Consider the following 27,491-nt stretch of genomic DNA (forward strand, 5'->3'; position numbering starts at 1 on the left):
CCGCAGTGGGGCGCTGGCGCATGAAACTACGACTAGCTTTTGCTAACGCCACACAAAAAAAATGTATCATATTTGATATCGGTGACAGGGAAAGTCAAACATTGATTACTTCGGGATAATCCTATATTAGACGGACGTGAAAGGCAAATGTTTGTCATATCATATGTATATTTTATGTATGTAAAATATTAAACAGGAGAAAGTTAGGAACAAGAATGTTACATGGTGTTGTTATTTTATGCTATGTTATGGATGTCTAGCACTTGAGTTGCATTTAAAAATTGATGAAAGATTTGTTGCTTTAAATTAATAATTTTATGCTAATATTAAATAGGTTCCTAGTTAAGTCTCCTTACAACACAACCCCATAAAAAAAAATCGATTTCAATTTAAGAACACGGTTTAATTTTATGTCTTGTGAAATTGACAAAATAATTAAAACTAAGTTTGTAGTTCATGGTGCAAATGAAAAAAAAATATTAAAATCAGACATTAAAACTAAAATCAATCACACTTCCGCAGGTTATTGTACAATTTGTAAATTTAATTTTCAATAAAATTTAAAAATATTTTTAGTTTTGAATGAATAACTTTCTTAATAATCTTATTTATGATAAATAAATGACTAACAAAAATAAAAAAGAAAATAAAAATTAACACAAAACTCAAAAAAGTTCTGACAGCGGTGGGATTCGAACCCACGCCCTTTCGGACTGGTGCCTAAAACCAGCGCCTTAGACCACTCGGCCACGCTGCCTCGTAGCCTTGGTGTCGAAATAATGAATCACATGTGCATAAGTCAATACACGCGTAACACGAGATCATAGAGTCGGTCATTGGATGGCGTGTGCGTTTGTTGCTAATACCAAATTATCTAGACGTTGTTTAATATAAATTACATTACGTAGGAACATATTTATACATTGTTTAAACATATATGTGTATAGTTTATTATTATTTTGTTTTTGTTCTTACCAGCCTAAATACAAGTAGCATATGTACGATCGCGTTCATATCTGCAGTCATAGTTTTAAAATTCTTACGGGTTAAAATAGCGTGCTCTGTGGTTCCACTAGATACACACACACATGCATATTTAAAAAGAATAAATATTCCTTCAAATGAATACGGTCTTTAATACCAATGATTACTAAGTAAAACAGTTTATTAATTTATGACATATAACATAACAAAACAGAAAGAGACGGTAATTAACGATCGCCGAACTGGGCCCGATAATTGTCGATCGAGATATCGTCGTCTCTCATTATTTGCATAAGATTTGCCTATAGAGGGATGCCTGCGACTGCCTGACTTATATCATTTCAATAAGGTTGAAAGTTTGTCTGCACACGACCCCAATATAGGTAGTAGTTCCTTTGAAAGTTATTGGGTAGCAATTTTATTACTTCGTGTGAGCAAGTGAGATCTAAGATATATGAGATAATCTCGCTTGCTCACACTCGCTGGTTCTAGTTACTAGCGTTACTTGGATTCCGAAGTTATTCAAAGATTTTTTTTGTCTATTTTAGTGTTACTGACAATTTTTAATGTTTCAAGGTGCCATTTGAACTAAGTAACTGACTGACTAACTAACTAACTGATATCTAAGAATTACAATACCCGTGTCTTCAAACACGGAAATCAGCAAGAAATATTAAACAAGAGGGAGCAAAATAAAACATTCAATAATTAAAATTAGTAAATTTTATTAAAACAGTTTACCTATAGTTTAATTTACAAATTGATGATTATATAAAGCTATACATATATAGTATATTACACTAATTGTATCAACCACATATCTCCTATTATTAAGGTTACAGCTTAATTATTCGTTTTCATAAAGAAAAGATATTGAAGCTGTCCTTAAAATACTATCTAAGTAATTAGTATCTACTTTTAATATAAATTGGCAGAACCTTTCACGCACTATATGGACTCGATGCACAGGGCAGTTGTCTTGCACAAATGATATTGTTGGCATATCATCAATCGGATAAATACACCGCACAGTTGGTAACATGGTTTCTTGCAGCACTTGCACATAATGAGCAGCTGTAGCGCGTCCTGCTATCCACACCTGTTCCCCAGGTCCAGCAGCACTCATCCAGCCCCACATATTTACAGATATGTGTCCAGACTCCATATTTGGCACAATATTTTTTTCTTCATATCGAGTTGCACTTCTTCGCCATAAATGAAGCCTACCGTGTTGTGATGACATAAACGAACTTTTCGTCCGTAAATATCGCTTTTTTCCAGTCAAAATCCAAATACTGCCCAGCAAATTCTAAACGTTTTTGCTTATTTATTTCGGATAAATACGGCTTTCTTGCTGGCTGTCTGTGGTGCAGTCCCTCACGGTGCAAACTCGACGAACAGTAACCACTGATGTGTCGATCTGTTCCGCAAATATTCTGGTCGGTATGAAGCCATTATTTTCGTACTGTTCCACCATGGATCTCCGCTGTGTGGCATGTCGCTGTGTTGATTAGCGGACGACTTTTTTTTTTCACTACCCTCTTCTTGATGGCACGTTACCCAACGCTTCGCCGCTTGTTGTTTATTGTGTTATTTGTGTGAATGTGTGAGTGATAGCAGCGGTGCAAGCTATAAAGTTTTGCGAACTATGACTGCAATTATGAACGCGACCGTACGGTCAATTTACCTATATATACAAACACGTCTCTTTTTCTTACGGGGTAGGGCCAACTGTTTCGAAAAGACTAAGCGACCACATTCCGCTGTATAAATATTTATTTACTTAGTGAATGAACTGGGATTCAAATAGTGACTGGTTGCTATTTCATCACCTTAAACATGAATCAACATAAACCAAGTTTATTAGCCTTTCTATTGATTTAATTTTACAATAATCACAATGAAAAAATGATTATAAAGTTTTTTTACCTATGCTCCACGTTCTCAGTCAGGCATGTAGGTATTTAGGTTTTTTCAACGCTTTCCTAATTAGGTAGGTACTTAATTTCAAACCACTTTAAGGAGGTTGTTGCTATTTAAGCTAGGTGTATGAATCTTAGATTCAATAGTATGAATGCTATGACTGTGGATGAGGCGAAGCGAAACCTATGCAGTGATCGCCGCAAGTAGAAAGATGTAGTCTCTGCCTACCCTCCCGGTAAGAGGATATATGCGTGTTATGTAGGTCTGTATGTTTATAGCGCATGTAGAATAAGAGCGCCGGTGGTCGAATCGCTAAGGTGCCCGGTTATAATGTGTGCTGCGCAGAAAGGAACAGGTTCGAATCCCACCTTGGCTATATACCAATTACTATTTTCGAAGTTATGTGCATAAGTATGAATACAATGCCTTTGACCATATCCTGGATTGGGTGAGTCAGGTTTTTACACGAAGGGACTTCCATCTGATCTCCGGCAGGTTTTCCCTCACCGCAAGAGCATCGGCGGGTAATCAAACTGATGTTTTTTTTTGTAACTGACAACACTGTGTTGTCACTGCTTTGTTTCTATAAAAAAAATGAGAATAAAAAATATATAATTATATATTTTTTTAAAAATTATATAATTAAAAAATTATATATAAAAAATTATATATATTTTTTAATAATTATATAATTATATATTTTTTTAAAAATTATATAATTAAAAAATTATATATAAAAAATTATATATATTTTTTAATAATTATATAATTATATATTTTTATATATTTTTTGTTCTATTTTTTTGACACTTTTATTTTTTTTGAGATTGGTAAATTTTTTTATGTACTTATAGTTTATAACTTCAACGTTATTATATTATATACCTTTATCAGGAAATAGTATCATAAGTGGATACTTCCTATGTTAAGCCGGCGGAGAGCAGTAAAACTTAGTAAAATAATTTTTCAGTATGTAACATATAAGTTACTAGCGACCCGCCCCAGCTTCGCACGGGTAGCATTATTGATATTCATGCAAACTTTTACCCCCATTTTAGTATTTTAGGGGATTTTGGAAAATAAGTTTGTTATAGGTATTAGAACGCGTGTTTATGTGTTTTGCATACCAAATTTCATTCCAATCGGTCCAGCGATTTAGCTGTGACAGACGCACTTTTGCATCTATTATTTATTTACAAAGGGATTTACTATCTGTAAGGATACAATAGCAGTTTTAAGGTTAACCAACCAAGGTATATTTTTTTTAAATAAAACTCAACATTGTTCATAATGACCTGTATATTTACCTAAGTGTAAAGGAGTGTATTTACATTTCAGTGGACATCCATCATGTGAACAACCTAGCTTATCATAAGTAGTTTATAATATACATTGTGACTTTTTAAATGACAGCATCAGCTTACTTCATTAAAATTTATAAACTTTCAAACCAATTTTAGTGGGGGATTATAGTTTTTTATCATGTTCCAGGATGTTAACATATAAAAATACAATAAAAAAAACTACCTACAAATAAATACATTTTGATGTCTCATGTATGAAATTATAACTTATTTATAAGAATAAATATAATAATATTCGGAAATTTAAGCTGACGTTTAAAAAGTCATCTGTATAAACATAATTCACACGTTCATTTCTCAATCTCTCTTGTATTGCAAACGAAAACGAAAATATTCACTTTTGGGAACAATAATGTTCTCATTTCATCTTGTCATGAACAATGTTTTGACATTACAAGTTTAATTTATTTTAACAATTTAATGATTAAACAAATTTAGTACCAATGTTTTTATTAAAATGTACAACAGGAAAAATAAATATGCACCTACATACTTGTGAAAAAATAGTTTATGTTAATTATGTCAGATTCCAGGTGAGACTCTGTTTGTTGTAGATATTAAAGTAAACTATTGGAGATTTTCAAATAATAAAAGATGATTTAAATTTTTTTTGTTACTGATTATTTCTACTTATTTTTGGTTAAGTGATATAATGACGTCACAGTCTAAGTTATGTCAGTAGACTAAGAGAATTTACAAATACAATGTACAAATTCTTAAGCTAGCCGAGCATAAACTCTCCTACATGGTACTATAATTTAATTATTGTGCCTTGTATCATTTACATTTATGAGTTAAGTCATTAAAAGATTATTGTTGTTATTCAAAACAAAGTTACATGAATTCATACTCTATCCTACTCCATTGAATAATTTAAAAAAAAATTCCAAATTCTACAATATTTGTTTACATAAATTGTAGTATTTATCAAATTTACGCTTAATCTGTTTAAACAAACCTTTAATATTTCTTTAATTTAGGAAAAAAGCACGTAATTAATAATTATTTGTTCGAAACCATTATACATTTGAAATGTAAAAATTAAGGTACAGTGCATAATAATTAAATTTCAGTATTATCCAAACCAGTGGTTCTGATTGGAATGTTAATTTATTTTTGCAGTCGTATGTAAACTGCGTTTTTTTTAATTTGTATAGTTATTTATTGGTATTTATAAATAAATAAATCTTTTAAAAAAATCGTAAACGGAATATGAATAAAAATAAAGTGCGTAGTTGTAAAATGCCCGTTAAGTTCAGGTTTTAGCTAACATATACATACATATATAACTTGATTTGCAAAATGTTTACAAGATCAATAGGTACTATATCAATAGGTATAATTACGAAACATATTTTCAAGGTACTACATTTCGTAATGATACTTATTAAAATAGTAACGTTCAAGCCCTTAGAGAGTTCAAACTTTAATAGTCCGACTCTGTCTAAGAAAAAAAAGCACAGTGGATTATTATACGAAATAGCAGTTTTTTTAAAAGGGTGAATCGTGTGACATATTAAAGGACGTAGTAAATCATGAATACCCTTATCTTTATAAATTATAAAATCAACAAAATATTCACTAGCTAAAAATATGGGATATAACAAGTATTTTATTGTATCGATTTCTAATAACTATTATTTCTGTGATTTTTTATTATCACATAAATACCTTTATACATATATAAAAACGCAGTTTACAAGCAAACAACCTTATCGAATATTTTAGTCTACTTTCTAATGAATTGTTCTTATCCGAGTTAAGACATTCATTACATTTTACATAAGATAATAATTATTATGTTGAATTTTTTTGTTATATAAAGCAATTTCACTTATAAGCGAACACATTGAGTAAACCTTTCATTAAGCAATATTACGGTGATATTGAAAATTATTTAGATTTTTACTGAAATTATGACCTTTTGAACATATTTTTCATAGTCAATTCAACTTATATTACTTTTATGAGATTTATATAGAACTGATATTTATTTTTTTAGTAATTATAAGTTGAACTTACTACAGTGTTTTTGCATACTATTCTATTATACAAATTTATATAGTTTTATATGGAATAAATATTTTTTTTATTGTTAGACAGGATTAAAAATATGTAAAACAGAGATGACAATAAATTACGATCATTCTTCTTTTTCTAAATAAAGTTAATTATAAATTAATTGACAGCATTTTAATGATAAATTAACAAATGACGGGTTATTATTATTTAATCGGTAGGTAACAAGCACACAACTTCCAGAGAACGTAGTAAAAATATCTTAACAATGAAAATGGCACATAGCTTTTTAAGACATAGTAAAGTATAAAATAATAAAAATATATGATTTCGTTGCACAACCAAGAATAATATTCAGTAAATATTTTAATCATGAATTATTTTTATTGATTTGTTTAAACTAAATTAATCAAGTGGAATCAAAAGAAAATCTTAAGTATTATAAATTAATAACAACACAAAAAAATATAGAGACCCAATATCTACATGTACTTAAATTAAATCTAACTAGATGATTAAATTAATTTTGATATTTCATAGCCGAATAGAGAACCCTAGCTGCATAAGATAAAAAATGTTACAATAATCAATTTGATTTAAAAATACATTCTAAAATAATTTGAAGATAGTTGTTCACCTTATTATAACACCGCTCAGTAAATAGACCTAGAAAGGAACATATAAACTATAGCAATCGTTATTCAAAAATCTTAACAGCCATTTCTTTAAAATATTAATTTCGATGACTCCTTGGATTTAATGGAAGCAAAAAGCATTTTTGTATAAATTCTAATTAAAAATTTAGTGTTGTTTAAGATATACAAGTACTTATATTATATTACATACATATAGATATGGACGTGTCCATAGACCTCTAGTTTTAGTTGTCCCTTATTCATTAAAAAAATTATATATATAAAATTGTATAAAAAAAATCCCATGTCTACATCTACAAAAAAAGATAAAAATGTAAAGTTATTAAGTATGAATAAGGATTTTAAATATTTATATATAGTCCGTGCGAAGAGAACTGGCAATATACAGATAAAGCAGATGGCACATAAATTTTTACAGATATCATTAGACGCGCTATCTCATCCATTTATCAATTAGAACAATGATATTCCAACAACATTCAAACCACATTGGTCTCAAAGCGAAAGTTCAGAACAATATGCTGTGACAATCAGCACTCGAGTAACTTGGTCTTGAAATTGATAATTTAAATAATTTAACATTTCAATGGCCTATCACTAACAATCTCTTCGTTTAGACTTGCCTTTGTACAGGGTTTGTACATTTTACAGTACAAGCCGTACATAAATGATGTCAAACGTAATGTAAAATGAAATTAAAAAAAAAAAATATTTAAAAATTTTATGCCACTCACAGAACAACTTCAGCCACGTACGACGCACATGCGTGAAAGGAATTTATTAATTTAAAAAAAATACAATTTAAAAAAAGAAAATTATAAACGGCTTTTGATCACAACCGAGCGATTAGTCTCGGTCGGTCTGCCGACTAGTAAACACGTGGCGTGGTTTGTTCTGTGTCGTCTCACGCGTAGAACTCCCTGTTGTTGTGTCCCTTCCCGTAGGAGGCGGCGGCGGGGCTCCTCTTGGGCTCGTCTAGCGCGTACGAGCCCTCGTCTTTCTTCCGCATCCGGTACACGATGAACATGACTACTAGTATCGCGCATAGTAATCCGACTACAGCGCCACCAATCACGGCTGAAAATTATACAATATTTTAATTTTAAAAATTATGTTTTGAGAAGTTAGGTACTTTAAGTGTCACGTAAATCTCGTCTTTATCCCTTACGATGTAGACAAAGTCAACAAAAAACCTCGAAAAGGCTGAAAGGCCACGTTAGCTGTGTGGCCAGATTCAAATAGTAACAGGATTCTAGCCTATCGCTCTTTTGTAGTTCTAGTTTTCATGAGTTTAATTACATTAAGATTTAATCACGGCTCATTATCCCTTACGGGGTAGACGGAGACCACAATCTCCAAATGTCTGGAAGGCCAGGTTCAGCTGTACGGCTTAATGAGCAAACTCACCAGCTAGAATGCCAGGCTGCGCGAAGAAGCTAGTGGCTTGGTCCTCGGGTTTGTTCATAATGAGAACGCCGGTGTCCGCCGGGCCCACCTTCGATTCCACGAACGATGACCCGTCGGGTTGATGGTCCTGAAACACGGGAACATTGATAGTTTAGATAAGATACATACATACGGTCACGTCTATATCCCTTGCGGGGTAGATAGAGCCAACAGTCTTGAGAAGACTGAATGGCCACGTTCAGCTATTTGGCTTAACGATAGAATTGAGATTCAACTAGTGACAGGTTGCTAGCCCATCGCCTAAAAACAATCCCAAGTTTGTAAGCCTTTTACGACATCCATGGGAAAGAGATGGAGTGGTCCTATTCTTTTTTGTATTGGTGCCAGGAACCACACGTCTTAGATAAGATCTATGTATATTAAAGCAACAACCTGAAAAAAATCTGAAAGCCAGCCCCGTGCAGCTCGACCCATTGCAATCAACCGGTAACACGCGAAGAGAGAATGAGGGTCAACACGCGAAGATGAAAGAATCGTAAAATAATAAGGCAACTTACGGGTTCAGGATTGGTTTCCTCTCCAGAGATGCTGATGTCAGTCTGGTCCGGGCGCGAGGGTTGAGTGTCCCTCGCGCCTCCTATCACCACTTCGGGGTTGCTGGTCTCAGCTGGCTTCAAGCGGGCTGGAATATCAGAGTAAATAACTATGAAATAAAATATGATAAGAAATATGAACATTCAATAATGGTAAAAAAACAACAGGAACGATATATGTGATTTCAGTGATAGTCAATATTGTAACTTATCAAGATCTTAATCCTGATTATGACATTAAAAACAGGAGTTAATGTAGATACATTTTTTATGGGCAATAAAGTTAATTTGTATTGTATTGTAGATTTACTGCTGACAGAAATATTTTACTTCAGATGCCACGAATGGATGGTATAGAAGAAACAATAGATCTTGATCTACAACCGCAAGTTAGTTCAATGACTGTTCTAACAACCGCTGTATTTTTCTTTGTTAGTAATTCTTTATTTAATGAACAATGTATGTCACATGGATTACTCATAGTATTAGTAAACTTTGTTATTGATTATCCTCTTATTAAAATTTATAAAGTCCTACTTGAAATTTTGAGACATGAAAAAATATGGTATTTGGGTGTAAAAATACATTGATAATTGTATTTTTAGGCGACGAAGACTTTAGGAGTTGGGAGTCATCTTAAGGTATTTAGAATGACAAAATATCAATCACTATTGAAATAAAAATCAAACATGATACATGAAAACTCTAAAATGAGAGATGCCAATGATAAAACTAAATTGGCCAAAGGTTCTACATGAATTTTATGAGATGAAAAAGGCTACAGTACCGAAGAACATGCGGCACTAGTCGATGGAGCAATTCAAAAGATGGGTATAATAAATCGGTAAAACGACAAAGATTTGCATGATGAAGAATGAAGTCATGCAAAGTAAATAAACAAAACATCTCATAGCAAACTGAGTCAAGATATGTAAACTTACCAAATTCCTTTTCGGCAAATATTGTTTTAAACAGTAGAAATTTAGAGAATAGATTGCATATAATAACGATAATTTATTAATTTTAATAGGCAACCGCTTATTAGCGTGTTTAACAGGAAACTGGTGTGTGGATAACCAAACCAAATGGCTTCTGTCACACTTATGCAGAAGATAAAAAAGTATAAATTCAAGGCTATGACACAATTAACACTATTGTATTCATAGCCACAGCATTTAAATGGAAATTATTACGGACATTTTGTTAATATTAGTAATTATTAATTAACATTAGTTTATTTTATTAACATTAAAACTCGTACTACTTAATTAAAATTATAAAGACTAGTGACAACGTAAATTTAACAATAGATTATATCAGCAGACTTTGACAAAATAATTATTTTTGAATTTTATTTAGTAATGATTGATGTAAGTATTGTTTTTACACATGATGTAAGTAACTAAAAAACTTTTCTAAAATATATGAAATTAGTAAATTGGAAATCAAAACTAAATTATATGTAAGTATGAGTTTTTCAGTTAGACCTTGACATCCATACTTAATTTTCAAAAACAACGACATACCAGTAAAAATTGTTAAATTTACGTTACTATTAACTATAAAATAAAAAACGCAAAATAAAATTTGGCATGCCACAGCCGCTACTCACGAATGACTACATCGAAATCTGCCGGGATCGCAGGTGTCGACTCCGGTAAAACGGGGGCAAAGAATTCCGGGACAGTGGTGGTGTTGGGGAGGTCTGATATGGGGATGGAACTGGCTGTGGTGTAGTCGCCGAAGGTGTAGTCTTCGTCGTCCTCGGGCCCATCACCTGATCCGCGGCCGTCCTCGTCGTCCACGCCGGGGCCCGCGCCCCAGCCGGAGCCAGAACTCTCGTCGCCCTCTAGGCCAGATCCGTCATCGTCAACATAGTCTGGTGGCGCTTGATTGGATGCGGCGGCTGCGCTGTCCTGGAATTGAGAGAAGCACGCTTGAGTGCTGATAGAAATTGATGTGAAGTTTGTTTTCGGAATGTTTGGCAGTTTTAATCTTCCATTATTATTTATTTTGACAATTTAGTTGTTTTGTGTCAGATGTGTTTGTGATTGTGTTTAGGTATAAACATATAAGTTATCATACTATTAAAAATAGGATTTCATATTAAACCGGGAATCTGTGACAACCAATGACTAAAATCTACTACCGCTTCAGTACATTTATATTTCTCACGTAAATAAAAGATGCTTGAATTTTGGCTTGTTTTCAGTAGGCAAATGTTTTAGCGTAAGAGAAGACCGATTTGAAACACACACTTATAAAGGAATCAGTCAGTAATATTAAATTTATCACTTTTTTCTAAAAAAAAAGATAAGTAGTGCAAGCAGTACGATACAAAGAATCATCTACAATCACTTGACGTAGCCTAAATTCTAGAAACTTTCCATGTAACCAGATAATTTGAACAAAATGGGAACAACAAATACGTACTATCACCTCATATGACATGGATGATATGAATGACACCGAATGCATAATTTAGAAGCATGACCTATTTACAGGTTTTATGCTGAAACTAATACCGCTACGCCCGGAAAACACTTCAAAAAGGTAATTTTCGAATGGAAATCCTTACTAAATGATTGTCAACTATTGTATACAAAACAAAAGATACAAAATTAGGTACAATAAAGGGAAATGGGAAGATGTATAAATCTCAGAATTGCGTTACCACGTCACCATGAATGGGGCAGGACATGAATGGAGAATGCGTTTTTTAGGTCACTCACCTTACACGGCCGGTCGAGATTTCTTAGTATTCAGTAGTATTAGGCCTGATTGCGTTTGAATTATTTATAATTTTGATTTGGCCGAGCCTTATGGCAGTGCTTTGGTGGTTTAGCGTAAATTGTAGCCTGAGCCGCGGCCGATCGATAGGCTTTCGGAGGGGTGTGAGGAGGGGTGGGGGTGCCGGGAACGGCTGGCGTTCCCGTTTGCCGCCGACAGATGCCGGGAGCGAGGGAGGCTTCGGAGGAAAATGTTCCTAGTTGAGGCGGCAGAGCGCGTTTCGGGGGTAAGGGATTCCGATGGATTTCAACAGATGTCCTTTCAGTTTGTTGTTGCGTTATTGCAGACAACATTTTAATAATATAAAATTTTATCAAAATTGATCTATAAGTACTGATTTCATGTACATTAAAATTGTTGTAAAAACACTTATTAATTTATTTTATATGGATAATAAAAAAAATTGTACGGGTATAAAAAATACCAATGTTTTTTTACGCTGCGCCATATTAAGCTTTCAAAAATGGAATCCGTATTTAAAATTAACGCGGTCCGCCACCGGATAGGCGCAGGGCAGTAATGAGGAATATTATTTATTGTCCACGCATAATAAGCCGCCCCGGTACATGTTTCTCTCATTATTACAGTAATACCGCTGTATTAATGTTGCTTTGTTATTTGTTACAAGCTACCTAATGTATTTTTTAATAGAACGTAAGATGTTGACATTATTTTCTTTTCTTCACTACGTACAAAGTTTAAAATTAGGTCGCCGCCCGTATTTAGTCCAAAGCTATTTTCTTCTATACGATGCAACGAATTTTGATGAAGTTTACTTGAATCACTTCATACTTATCATAAATAAATTTATTTATTTATTTTAACATGTTGTTATAAGTTATTTAAATCTAGGATTAATATTCGGTTTATAATTCAAACGTGATTAGTCTATTAATATAAATAAGTCAAATAATCTCTACCTAAATTAAATGAGAAATAATGTATAAAGTATGGCAGTAACGTACAATTAGTTAATAATTACTTAAGTCCAAAAAGTCGTTAATTACGGGCCCCGGGTTCGGGAATGTTCACGTCAACTAATTACATGCCTTTCCCTTTAATCATTTGCAGATTCTTTTAACTTTTATTTTTCGCGAAATAATGATTAAAAAAAATATACGGCGCCTTGCAGGCATTCTACAATGTCTGAAATAAAGTTATTGATATATTCTTTGTGAAATATGATGTATATACCTAATAATATATTATAATAATAAGAATAAGTCTGCCATTGTACATATTCTTCTAAATTCAATGACTTATTTGTTATATTTCTTTTTATGTGTAATAAAGATTTTACAAACGAATAAAATAAATATATGTAAGTAAGAGATAATAAAAAGAAAAATAAATTTTCAATTTTAGTACCCAATAATAAGCCCAGTTGACAGAGACCGTTATTACGCATATATCTTGAATTGCTCACGAGTAGATATAAAACATTACTAATTTTTAAACAAATGGTACCCAAGTCGTTAAGGAAAAAGGCTGTGTTAAGTTTTTCCAGATTTAAGAGTTAAAAAAACATAATTTACAATACATAAGAACTTCTTAAGTAAACTCTGTGGAGTTTATTTTTGTGCTTATCAGCAATTGCACTTACATCAAGCTCAGCTTATCTCTACAAAGCTTATTGGTTTAGGCCTATGTCAATTCCGAAGGACCGCAAAAGATAGTTATTTCCATGTCTCTTTCACTGACTGGAAAAACATGAACTCTTTATAATATCAAATATATTTTTTTAACAGAAGCATTAATATCTCTTGTTGGTATAGTTCATTGGAGACATTTCCATATTGTCCTTGTTAATAAACAAATGAAAGAGAAAAAATATACGGTAGATTTTATATGTAGATACATAATACATTTTTTTTTGACATTTTCCCAGTAATCTTGAATAAACGGGCTTCGTTTTTCGCAGGTGAAGCTACGGACATAATCTAGTCACAATAATAAAAATATAAAGAACTACCTGTAACTATTTACGTTATATTCACACTGGAGGACGCCCGCGGCCTTGTCCGCGTGAAATGAATTATCCCGATAATCCACTTTCTACGGTTTCAAGTCTCTCAGCCTCTCAGTAACTACAGATATTTTTAAATCTGTGTCAGTAAGGGATATCTTTATAGCCTTTTTTTAAAAAAATGTGCTGCCCAGCGAATCAATGAATAAGATACCTCATTCGGCTGAGTGGCAACACTCTAGAGTGCCGTCAATTTTCTCAGAAAAGTAAAACAAAACTCCGTAACCTTTAAATATGCCATGAATTCGAAAGTGGGCGTAAGCAACTGTTTAAAATGTACAAAGTTTAATGGAAATCCGAGGCGCTAAGGGAATATTAACGGGATAATGGCAACACCAAGGCTCACCTGGCTAAGCCTTCCCTTGCTCGTTATCGTATGTCTTTAACTAAAGACCAAGGACTTGTTAAAGATATTAAAAAAGATCTACCCATGATTAATAAAACATTATGCCTTTCGCGGGCTTTAAAACTCATGATTTTTTCCACTTTTCATCCACATTTATAGTTACAGTCAATGCAAAAAAAGGCTATTAACCTCTGAATCTTACTTTGATTACTAAGCTTTCCATCTAAACCTGGCTAAGAAATATATCTTAAGTTATCTGCATAGTCCGAATAATAAAAGACAAGAAAATGGTAAAGATAACAATGGTTCTCTATTCGTTTTAACACGATGTTCAAGTGGTTTCATACATTATTTTTTACGAGAGATAGCTGGAAGTTTTGAAGGTTCTATTATCTATGACGAATAGTAACGCGCATAAACTAGAAATACTCTGTTGAAGTTTGAGATACCTATTGAAATTTGGGAGTAACGTTTGGTCACGTCAGTTTGACTACACGTCCTATAAATGTGTCGCCTATTGGATTCAAACATCAATTACTTAGTTGCAAGTTGCTCGGTTTTATGTGACAGGAGAGAAGCGGTTTAGTGCTGATTTCTTATAACTTACTACTGTAACTAGTTACTAGCAAAATAATTCTCAGTTATTACTTATCTATACTAATATTATAAAGCTGAAGAGTTTGTTTTGTTTGTTTGTTTGTTTGTTTAAACGCGCTAATCTCAGAAACTACTGAACCGATTTGAATAATTCTTTCACTGTTAGATAGTCTATTTATCGAGGAAGGCTATAGGCTACATTTTATCCCGGATTTCCTACGGGAAACGTCAACAATGCAGGTGAAAGTTGAATGAGTCGGCCATCTGCGAGCTTTCCACGCGAACGCTGCGCAAACCAACAAAGATATAGTAAAACAATGTACTAAAGATGTGAAGTACTCATTTTTTGCCACAAAAAAGTCCGCGAGAGCATATATCTATCTCTTAAGGTTTACTTACAATAACCACTTTTATGTTCATTTTTTAAGATTATTTTTTCATTATAAACATAAATTATTTTGAAACCAATTTTCTTGAAGTCAGTATTAATCCTTATCCAAATAAATATGTTTATTACTTTCGGGTTTTCATGTAGACTAAAATTGCCATTTACAGTATATAAATCAGACGAATAGGTTTTGAGATATAGTCGTTATAAGCAATTTGCAGCGAAACATTTAATACGGCGAACCAGCGTTCTTTCTAATACGCGTGACCGCCTGACCGCCCTGAATAAATATTATGCCCAAAATAACTATTCCACGCGGACGAAGTCGCGGGCACAGCTAGTTCTAAATAACATTTGACATCGCTAAAAGCCACGGCTTTATTTTTTCATTATTTTGTAACGCTGTTCGTGGAGGTCGTTCAAATGATTGCATGAATCAATTTTTGCCTTCTAATTACTACTGGAGAAAATGCCGACATACAAATAGGTTATTACTTTGTTTTTTTGTAAACTATTGCACATAAAAAAGGAAAATAACAAAACAATCATCGGATTTAGAAGAATATGACTTATCCCAATGCGGATAAGTTTATTTGTTTATTCTATATTTTTGAGATCTAACATAATATGAATTATTTGTCCCGTATATATTTATTTATTTTTATTTAATGTTACACGTTGGTACTAATCAAATCGCTCAAATCTTATGATTTAAAACACTTGAAATGTATAGTTCAAATCTATCTCGTACATGCGGATACATGACATTTGTCACAGAATATCTGCAGTTGACATCTTTTTGTCGTGATAGCTATCTGTAGTCACTTACATTTTGTAGGATGTTATTGACAGAAACCTATTCTATGTCTCAATAATACAATTCTTTATTTTCAGTTGTAAGTTAGTTGTTTCAGAAACCTGCACATTCAGGTAACTGTGTAGGCAAGCATGACCCGTGTTTGGGTCAGATTTTCCGGCAAGGTTGTGTGGGCCAGATGGGAGTCGTTACTTGTTAAAACTTACTGTTAACGACTGATGGTCAGGCTAGATGAAACACCAACGCGCGGTTCAAAAATGATTTTATTTGACACGGATAAGACTGATTAAAATATAATGAGATAACGCAGAGAAAACATTTAGGCGCGCTTGGTTCTCTGAGCGCGACAGACACAGACGCGACCAAGACAGAGTTCCAAATTTAAATTTGGCGCGTGTGTGCGTTACCATAGACAACTTCGGATATTTCTAAACCATTAACAAATGATGACGCTCTTAAAATCGACCTGCTTACAAAGGGCTGAACAATTAAAATGTAAGATTAAAAATACGAATACCCTACCTACGAGTATATTTACAAATCAAAACCTAAGAGAGGGCTTCGCTAACACTTACAATTGATCGAGATTGCTTATGCAAAAAAACTATGGTTCTCAATGCATGTAGTAAAAAGTTCTTCGATTTTACATTAATCGAAGTTCTTAAACGATAATAACGAACAGTTGTGTAGAACAAATAGTAAATAAACGAATAAACATGCTTATTCTTAAACAAACAGAAGTCATTAGGTCTGTATTACAGTAACACCCGGGGTATTACCACTGTACCTCATAATTTAGTGTTATCAGACCCTGGGAGTGCCATTAAATAAAGGAAGCTATGGATATAATTTTCATTCAGGTCATGTTTTTTGCTGCAAATGATATCTATTCTATTATTATAAGTAGGAAAATATGATTGTTATTTCTCTTTTCAGGCATTATCAACTCAAGTGAAATACAATTTGGATTACTATTAAGTACAAAGTATTATAGGTATGTACTCGTATGCGATGATTTCAAAATATTGTGATCATTTTTTGTCTATGTCTGAACTTCGTTGAAAACAGTTAAATTTCTGTATATTATAGATTTTTGTGTCTAAAGCCCTGTAAGGACGCCCGCATGTTATCCCGAATAACGCCATGGGATGGGCTCCTGATATCATCCTGATGATTGGGACAAAAGATAGGTAAGTAAGTAAGTAAGTAAGTAAATGCTTTATTGTTCACTAAAGGAGTACATTACAAATAAAAACAGTACAGTACAAAGGCGGGCTTATCCCTAAGTGGGATCTCTTCCAGCCAACCTGACAGTAAGAGGATCATAAACAAAATTGAGGCAAGGATGAACAACAGTTCTTTTACTAGAATTATCCTTAAGACACAACAATTATATACGTAAAATATAAATAAATAAATAAAGAAAATATATAAACATTTAATATTCTAAATTAACTTCAAAACCAATTCAAGACTCGAGAAAGAATTTATTAAGTTTATTTTTGAAGGAATTAGAAGAAGGGGACAATTTTATAAGAAGGGGCAGTTTATTCCAAAGGCGAGCAGCCAACACGGAAAAGGACTTACCGTAGGTTTGAGAATGGTAGTCAGGAATCTGTAAAAGGAGGGTATTACAGGAACGAAGGCGTGGATCATGGATGCGAAAAGTGAATTTTTCTGACAGATATTTAGGGAAAAGGGGATTAAAAAGAACACTGTACAAAAAGGAGACAATATGTAAGTTACGACGTGATCTCATAGATAACCAGTTCAAACGTGAGCGGAACTCCGATATGTGGTCAAATTTCCGAAGACCAAAAACAAAACGAATGCACATATTCTGTATCCGCTCAAGCTTATTTAACAGTTCCTCAGTCAGGTCGATATACGCAACATCAGCGTAATCGAGAACAGGGAGGAGCAATGAACGAGCCAAAAGCGCTTTAGTATCAGAAGGTAGGAACTGTTGCAATCGCCTCAGAGAATGCAAGGAGATAAAAGTTTTCCGGCTAAGTTCATTGATTTGAGGGGACCAAGAAAGAGTTTCGTCAATGATTATTCCCAAATTTTTGACTTTGGAAGCAAGAGGTATAGTGTCATTGCCTAAAACAACTTTGGGAAACACCAATGACTTAAATTTAGAGATAAAGTGAGGACTACCTATAACAATGGCCTGAGACTTGGCCGCATTGATCAATAGACCAAAGGATTTGGCCCATTCAGCAATACGAGCCAAATCGGAGTTGATAACACTGATCGCATGGTTGAAATTATTCAGTGTAGCAGCTGTATAAATTTGGAGGTCGTCCGCATAAAGGTGGAATGAGGAAGACAGCGAAGAAGTGATTCCATCAATGAATAAAGAAAAAAGAATTGGCGAAAGTATGCCACCTTGAGGGACACCAGCATCCAAACTACACCAATCAGAACGATTGTCATCAACCTTGACCAACTGACGCCGCCCAGTAAGATAAGAACGAAACCAGGCCAGGGTAGAAGAGGAGAAATTAAGACTGTACATTATTGCAAGAAGAATCTCGAAATCGACTGAGTTAAATGCACTAGAAAAATCAAGTAAAACGAGCAGCGTAAGATTTTTGTTTTCTATGTTAAGACGAATGTCATCAGTGATTTTAACAAGTGCTGTTGTTGTGCTGTGACCAACCCGAAAGCCAGACTGGAAGGGACTCAAAATATTATACTTAGCCAGATGGTTAGAAAGACATTTTTGAACATGTTGTTCTAAAATTTTGGATAGAAGAGGAAGTATGGAAATTGGACGAAAGTGGGAGTAAGCAGTAGGGTTGGACATTTTAGGAAGAGGAACAACAAGCCCTAACTTCCAGGCACCAGGAAACACCCCTGAGGACAAAGAGCTGTTGATAATATTAGCAATTACAGGAGAAACAAAGTCTGCTATGGGTTTAATCATGTCTAAGGAAATATTGTCATTGCCCACAGCCTTTGAATTAATAGAATTTATGATTTTTTGTACTTCATCAGATGTAATCGATTCAAAGACGAACGGGGAAATGTCAGTAGAAACATTACTGAGAAGTCTAGCTAGAGTTGCATGTTTTGAATTAGGTGAAGTACAAACTGGCGAGGTAGAGAAGTGTAAGTTCAACTCATTTAGATTGAACTGAAAATCTGTACCAAATCTCTGTTTGCCGATCCCCAGCCCTTTAAGAAATTTCCAAAGTTTGTTGGGTGGGCAATTATCAATGTTATCGTGAATATGTTTCCGCCTAGCATCACGACACTTGCGGTTGCACAGATTACGAAGAGAAACATAAGTATTATGATTGAAGGTAGAAGGACAATGACGTAGCCTCAGTTTTGCTTTGTCTCTCTTCGCCATAAGTTGTTGGATTTCCGGGCAGAGCCAAGGAGCAGGAAGGTGCTTAACACGAACAGGATGAAGAGGGGCGTGTTTATCATAAATAGATAAAATAAAGGAGTTGAAAGCAGCCACTTTTGGATCAACCTCATCCAGGTTCAGAATAGTCTCCCAATCCGCACGAGCAAAATCGGAAATTAACAAATCTTTATTAATATGTGCAAAGTTGCGCAACAAGATGACTTTGTGTCTACGTTTAGGGGGTCTAAGTCTAAAGGAAGAAAACAGAAGGTCATGGGCTGAAAACCCTGGAGCCTTAAACTGACCGTGCTTAGCGACTATATCGGGGGAGGAAGTTATAATAAGATCAAGCAGAGATGGACGGAGATTGAGTGGAAAATGAGTGGCGTTAAGGGGAAGGACATGTAGATCTAAGGAGTGTAAAAGGGAGAGGAGAGTTTTTGAACGGGAATCATTTTTAAGAAGACATGTGTTGAAGTCCCCCATGAGGATAATGTGATCGAACAAGGTCCGTGTGTTAGTCAAGACAGAGTCGAGTGAGTCAAAATAGTTAATGTGGAGAGATGGACTGTAAAACACTCCCAGTAAAACTTTAATTTTATGAAGAGAGACCCCCAGGAAAAGGTGTTCCGGGCTTTGGGTAACAGGGGGAGATTGAGAAACCACCTCACAAGAAATATCACCTCGCAAGTAAATTGCAACCCCACCACAACGCTCCATTCTAGTGGAGCCATCACTTCGAACCGTGTCACACACTCTGTCGTTCCTTATCAGCCTAAATCCCGGAAGAGGATAGAGAGTGGAAGGCAAAGACGGTTTCAGAAAACTCTCCGAAATTAGAATTGCATGAATGTTGCTGTTGGAGAAGGTATTGAGAAGATCTTGTGGCGACATCTCTACGCCACTCGCCACAAACATCAAATCAAACAACTACTGTCAATCATCGCGAAGAAAATGACGCGCTCAGCCAATAGCAGCGAAGAACCCAAATCGCGATTTCAGAGATTTCACGGATTGGAGCTATATATACAACCTCCGACACAACATCGTCGGAGCCGCGGTTCCCCAGGCATAACACCTAGCCTGGCGGAAGATCTTCCCTTTGGTGGCGGTCGAGCCGAATCATCGCTCCCGCTACATTGGTGACCCCGACGTGATTGGAAGCAACCTTCTCCATCATCATCAACTCCAATCCTCAGCATCACTCCTCACTCTGCAAGCAGTCTCACAGCAAGCCAGCAATTGGGTATCGCAGCAGGTCCATCGCAGCCAATTCAACGAGCTTCCTGGTCCTGTTCTCCACCCGCACTCACTTTCATCGACTTCAGCGACCAACGCATCTACCGCAGCCCACGCCTGGATCTCTTCGACGGCCGCTCTTCTCTCCAGCGTGGCAGCTCTGCACGATATCTACCGGCGCCAACAAAAGTCGACTTCGCTCTCTACTGTCTCGACTCACCGCAGACTACGAGCAACGCAACGGCTCACTCCTGACTCACTAGGACTTCGAGCAACTTCCGACTCACTGGAAGACAACTGGCACTTGCAAGCTACAACTGAAGCACAGATTGCACAGCAAGATCTCAAGACTTCAGACCTCCGGTCTTGGGGGGGAGTACTGTGGCGACATCTCTACGCCACTCGCCACAAACATCAAATCAAACAACTACTGTCAATCATCGCGAAGAAAATGACGCGCTCAGCCAATAGCAGCGAAGAACCCAAATCGCGATTTCAGAGATTTCACGGATTGGAGCTATATATACAACCTCCGACACAACATCGTCGGAGCCGCGGTTCCCCAGGCATAACACCTAGCCTGGCGGAAGATCTTCCCTTTGGTGGCGGTCGAGCCGAATCATCGCTCCCGCTACAATCTGCATAGTGACCAGGCACACTTTGGGCATTTATATGCACGACATTAAAGTTTTTAGCTAAAGAACGAAAAGTTATATTAATGTTGTCCCTGAGATTAGGAAGATCCTCGCCATCATTCTCAAGATTCAATAAATTGCTTGAGGAATTGATAAGAGAAGAATATTCAGAATCGGTAGAGGGGGAAAGAACGTCGGACATGAGAATGAATTGGTTAAATAACAATAAATATATAAATAAAATAATATATGTATGAATATATTTAATATATAACAAATATTCAACAATAAATTAGGTAATAATTATCTTCAGTTTTCTCGCCTTACCATAAAAATAATACTACGACTTACATATTCTATTACTAAATAAGATAAATCAAAATTACCGTATATTAATAAATTAATAAAATTTAAAATCACAGTACAACCCGAAATCGTACAAAAAAGCAGGACAAAGAAAAAATAAAAAAATAAAAAAAACAATAGTGTAGTGACAAACTCAATGCTGCAATATCCCATAGTGAGAACTTGCTTTATGTGAAAGTAGGACTAAGCGCAAAAAAAAAAAAAAAAAAAAAAAACAGCCGTGTGACATGAAATCCTTCGGCAGCCCACTCGAACGGGAAAATAACAATGAGTTGTCAGTGTCATTGTCGTGCGTGCCAAAAAAAAGACTGCAATAAATAAGTTGAAATGACCGGCACTTTTTACAAACTTACAATGTAGGTAAATATTAAAAGTTCAAAACTATATTTGAAATATTACAGCAAAGATTTTGCAAACTGAAGAGGTCTACTTTTTCGACTGGGATCGTGTAGGACGTGGTTTATTTACAGGGCGCCCAGCCCGCTCCTTAACGGACACGCCAGAAGCCCCCACAGCAGACTTCACCACAGCAGTGGGAGTGGAGCCAGCCGACTCGAGAGTCCCTGCTTCTGATTTATCGGAAGCATACTCACTGCCAAGTGCGGCATGAAGTTCGCCCAATGTTGAAATTCTGCGCTTTGACCCATCCGCACTAACTATCACTATTTTGCCATCAGCAGTCCAACAGCCCCTAACACCGAGGGACTTCCTGGCCTCCACAAACACAGCATGTCTTGCAGCTGTCAAAAACTCCGACAGAGTCAGACCACTGCCCTTTAGGTATCTTTTGGCAGCCCAAATTTTGTTTCGACAAGATAAGTCTGCAAATTTAATAAGGATGGGACGTGGCTTGTTCATCTTTGAGTTCCTGCCAAGGCGAACAGCTTGTAAGATATTACTTGGCTCAATATCTGGCAGTTGCAGCATGTCATGACAAATGATGAGGAATTTTGTGTGCAAGTCTACATCTGTGTCCTCTGCAACACCATGTAGGAGTAAAATGTTGGATCGAGCTCTCATTTCGATTGCATCTAAGGACTGTAGTACCAAACCCATCTGTGCATTGAGGCCGGAAACTGCTTTCAATATGAATGATTTAAAAGTGTAGTACTCACTGGCAAGAGATGATGTATCCTGACCCTGACTTTGATTGCCCAATGATGCTTCAAAAGAAGCCATTTTAGACTTGAACAGGACAGTCATATCAGCAATATCTTTACTTAGTTGTCCCAGAGGGTCCATGGTGCTTCAATGAAAAGTGATTGAAAACTTGTGTAGAGTGAATGATGAAGTGACGCAGGTTTAAAATATGTAAACAGTGAAGAAAGGACTGAGAAAATAAGTACAGGCGAGTAGCTTTAAGACATTAACACATTGAAAACTATTTTGGATATTTAAATAGCTAAAATCAAAATAAAATAGGAAGAGCAACTTATATTAAAGATAGGTATACCTGTATATGGTTTATTGTTTGTGCCGCTTCCAAAGTGATCGGTTAGCGAAGGAAAAAGGTATGTACCTACCAGCTGTTAATCTTCCCTCGCAAAATTAAAAATTAAAAAAAAAAAAAAAAAAGTACAGACAGTTCCGTTACTCCTCGTTCCTTCTGGCGTCCTGGTGATCTGAAGGTGAATAATCTTACATCTCTGGTGAAGAGCTCGGGGTGAGCCTTTTGGCCATGATATGATATGTTCCTATGTATGTGTCCTTAGGTAAGCCCACAACTACTTGTAACCGATGAAGACCAGCGTTACGACCACAGGCAAAGATATATTGTTTTTTTTTTTATCTCTACTCTATGGTTACCCGATGTCTAGGTATTATAAATTATTTAAACAGAAAAAATACATTTACTTTTGTTGGCTCGTAATAATAGGCTCTTCCTCTCTTGGAAGGGGCATTTAATTCCAGCGGGCATTATTTTTGAGTCGTGACTCAGTTAAGAAGGACTATAAAATTCCCTTTTTGTCAGCGAAATTAGATGTCGTAAGCCTGTGCCGGGTATAGGGCAGCATTTGGGTCCAATAGCCCGGCAAATAGCCGAACATAGACTACGGAAGAATATAAGACTAAAGAAGTGGTTAATACTGGAGAATGTGACATCGCAAGCCTATGTAATAAGCCTAATAAGCCTAAATGACAGTGACACCATCTTACAACGTTTTGTTTTCAACTTGCATTGAATTTCTGAAATTTATTTGACAGCTTTAAAACTGTGTAGGAATAGCGATGAGAAACGAGGAAATATCATTATATTAATTTGAATTCATTCATACATATTAAAAATTACGCTTTTTTTCCAGAGGGGTAAGCAACACTACGCTTTACCACATGCCAGGATAGGTGCTTCTCTTTTTTTTAATTTCGAATATAAATTAAAATATGCCATTTCTATTATTTTGAATTATTCCAATTTCCAACAAGAGGGCCAGCTTAACACGCTCAAATTAGGTCAAGACGCGACGCCCTGTCGAAACCTCGGGAGCTTTTAGTGAATTACGCCTACTTTTATTCGATTTTTCTCAGATCTAACGACCTTATTACGAGTACTTAATATTCCCGATCAGTATCGAGACAAAAGTGTAATTCGATTTATTCACATTATTCATTCTTCACAGACAAGCGCACTACATATTGAGCCAATCTGAATCATAAGGAAAAATATTATGCAGATTTGTATGTGGTATATCTACACTGATCAGTGAAGTGAAGAAAAAAAAAACCAACACACATGACCGAAAAAAGTAAAAGGCACGTGAAATGAAGCTCATATCATGCGTCACTGGCGCCCTGTTAAATGAACCGAGCGCCCCGGTCGGAGGTCTCTGAGAATAGTTTCCATACTTAGCTGTTGGAACCGATATAGCTTTCTGTACTTTGAAGAAACATATTTCCGTTTCAGATTTTGAATTGGTAGGATTTTTAGGACTAAGATTTTTGAGGACTTCCAATTTTTTTTAATAAATAATCCAAATATAAATAATTAATAAAAAATATTTTTTTTACTAAAAAAAATTAATATTTTTTTTAAATAAAAAAATTAATTAAATTAAATGTTAAGTAGTATCCTGGTCTTCTCTTTACTAAAAACCGCATCTGAGACAGACGCCAGAATGATAGTGATTATATTTACAATGTGAAGTATTTCAGATTGATCATACACATCATCATTCAGTATGATTCATATCAAATCCACAGATCTAGACATATATTCCATGAATCTCTTCTTTCTTAAGCATATTAATTCTATACTTGGATTTTGAAAATGTGGATTTAATTTTACTTACTTTTATCTCTAAACTCTTAAAGACTCGCGTTTTCTGGGAGAAATTGTACTCGTAACAATATATAATTCGAGTTTCGAATGTCATTACGTTGAGACTTGGACACTTTTGACAAGGGAAGGACAGGGAGCAGTACGTTAACCTTCTTCGTTTTTACTTTCCCGGCTGGCAACAAAAATTCCAGAAAAAAAGAACTCCTTAGTACCTAGTTGTTTTTAAGTGCTAATTTTCATTCGGGGTTCTTTTTTTATCTACATGTTTTCAAATAATATTTTTCTTTATACCTCGACAATACTCGAAAATGACTTATCAAAACTCGAATTAATACGATATATATTTTTGTTATTATACCCCATAATGTTTAGTTTAAATTGTATAATTGCTTTCTGTTATTTGCATGTTTGTTCCTGTTATTTTTATTGTTTTAAGCACTAAAACTTGTAATTGCACATTGTCTGCAAATAACATATATTTAATTATTTAAGAGCGGGTCTTTCTAACACAGGTTTATATAACTTAAAAGAAAGGCCCAACCTTGGTTCTAAAAATGTAATTTTTTCAAGACAATAAAGAATTTATTATTAAAAAAAATTTTATTATTATTATATTTTTGTGACTGTGGTAAGACATTGTAAGAGCATGAGGAACGCCTTGAATTGAACGCCCAGAATAATCATGAAATGGAAATGGATAGACTAATAACTGAATCTTTTAACGACTACAAACAGTTCGCCACAAAACAATGATGAATTGTTATCACGAAACTAATGACATTTTGTTTTAGCGTCCTCGAAAAAACATAATTACTAGGAGTGCCTCTAAAAGATAAAAGTCCAGTTTAAAACTCGTCTCTAGAGGACAGCCGCCAACCGGAAAAATAATTTATTCCGCGTTCAGTAGAGAAAATTAAAACTGAGATTCTACATTATCTCGTCCGAATACCATTTTTGTTGCGATAATAATTTCACTTTCACGTTCATTTTGCAGGATGCACTCTAATACCGGGCTTTTTGTATTAGAGTCTATGACTTATTCGCCTTAATATCAGTAAAAAAGTTATATTTTTGGTAATTCCTACCTGATGAAAGATACAAGTTGAATTTAAGAAAATTATTTTCGTTTATATTCGTTTAACTGCAGATCTATTAATATTTCTATGAAATCGATTTAATTGTTAAAACTAATGCATTTAGCAAGCGATGATTATTTGCTTGTATTTTTTAATATTCTATTGGAAAGTATCCAGATGATGCTGATATATAATAGGGGTAGTTTCGCCCAAGTGTCTGGTGAAATAATGAAAAACATGGCAATATACGCCCCTTGGTGGCGAAATAATAAAATGTACAGAAGCGGCCTATCTATGTCGTTATTCCAAGTTTCTAGTTTTCAAATTCAATCAAATTCAAAGTTCTCATTTTTCATCTTACGACTATTATGAGATAAATGATCTTTTTCTCATTTAAATTCTATTTACTACGATATGCAAAGTGTAATACTGTTAGCCAGCGATCGGGATCGCATTTTTACAAGAAAATAATTTAACATCATCCTTATCGTGGCTTTTAAGTAATTATTTTTTTGGTACTGTAACGCACAACATATTGGTAATTGCAAATTATTGTATATGACTTATACCTCTTTCTGTCGTAATCCTGTTAGGCGACCTCGCTTTTTAACTAAGAGCAAAAGTACTTCAGTAAACAAAGTTATCATCATCTGTACTCTATTTAATTTGCATCATAACGCACTAAGGGTTAAGATTTATGGTACTACGAATTTAGTATGATAGTGAAAGTGAAGTTTGGATGTTTGTTCGCGAATAGCGGCAGTTCGGCCCGCAAAGTTACGCCGGAGATTCCATTTGCATTGTACGCAAAGACGTTAGAGGGATTTAACCCGAATTGTACTTGGAGTAAGAAGTTATGGTGACGGGGGCCAATTTAAAGTTTTGATGTTCGGCCCCGGGTTATAATTAATAGATATATGTATGTATATGTTAGAAATAGTGATTTTACTAAGCTAAACCCGGCGGTTCGGCCAACGTCTTGATATGTCAGTCTATCAGTCAATTCTTTTATATTTCTACTTATTTCGATTTATAAGTACTAGCTGTGCCCGCGACTTCGTCCGTGTGGAATAATTATTTTGGGCATCATTGAAGCCCTCAAGGATAATTTCCCCGTTATTTTCACATTTTCCATTATTTCTTCGCTCCTAATAGTTGCAGCGTGATGTTAAACAAGCCTAAAGCCTTCCTCGATAAAAGGTCTATTCAACACAAAAAGAATTTTTCAATTCGAAACAGTAGTTCTAGAGATTAGCGCGATCAAACAAACAAACTCTTCAGCTTTATAATATTAGTATAGATAATACCAATAACGGTTGGTTCACCTTGTAAATAAACTACAAAGCTTTGGCAAGGCAGTCTTAAATACACTATCGCAAAAAATACAACGGAACTTTAAACTGAAATTCGTAAACAGACAAAATGGAATAAGAAAAGCGAAATAAAACGAAAGGGATTAATTAAAACCGCGTATTATCCCTGACGGAACAACGTAAATACTTGTCTGTAGGGTACTTTGAATTTTTTTCTTCAGTTCTCCCACCGTCCGCCAGAGGGAGCCACGCGAATGATTTATGACGCAATCTTTTACTCGTAAATCAAAATACGAACGCTCTTGTTGTGGTGC

The 27,491-nt window shown here is 34.9% G+C and overlaps 1 protein-coding gene and 1 non-coding gene across 3 annotated transcripts in view; both read right to left on the reverse strand.

The window, feature by feature from the left end:
* Positions 1-677: 677 nt before the first annotated feature.
* On the reverse strand, positions 678-757 carry Trnal-uag (transfer RNA leucine (anticodon UAG)). Its single transcript has one exon. It is a non-coding gene; the product is annotated as a tRNA-Leu (tRNA).
* Positions 758-4,205: 3,448 nt separating this feature from the next.
* Positions 4,206-27,491, reverse strand: part of LOC106133518 (syndecan) — a 210,015-nt gene continuing 186,729 nt past the window's right edge. The window contains exons 2-5 of one of the 2 annotated variants that reach the window (XM_013333274.2): positions 10,559-10,862; positions 8,911-9,035; positions 8,354-8,480; positions 4,206-8,023 (exon numbers count right to left, since the gene is read on the reverse strand). In XM_013333274.2, coding sequence (XP_013188728.1) covers positions 7,851-8,023; positions 8,354-8,480; positions 8,911-9,035; positions 10,559-10,862 — 729 coding nt within the window. In that variant the 3' untranslated portion in view covers positions 4,206-7,850. Of the gene's footprint in view, positions 8,024-8,353; positions 8,481-8,910; positions 9,036-9,887; positions 10,127-10,558; positions 10,863-27,491 lie in introns of those variants that run through there. The other variant, XM_060951221.1, reaches the window with a different exon arrangement.

This window comes from Amyelois transitella, chromosome 3, assembly GCF_032362555.1.
Source record: "Amyelois transitella isolate CPQ chromosome 3, ilAmyTran1.1, whole genome shotgun sequence".
Classification (NCBI taxonomy): Eukaryota; Metazoa; Arthropoda; class Insecta; order Lepidoptera; family Pyralidae; genus Amyelois; species Amyelois transitella.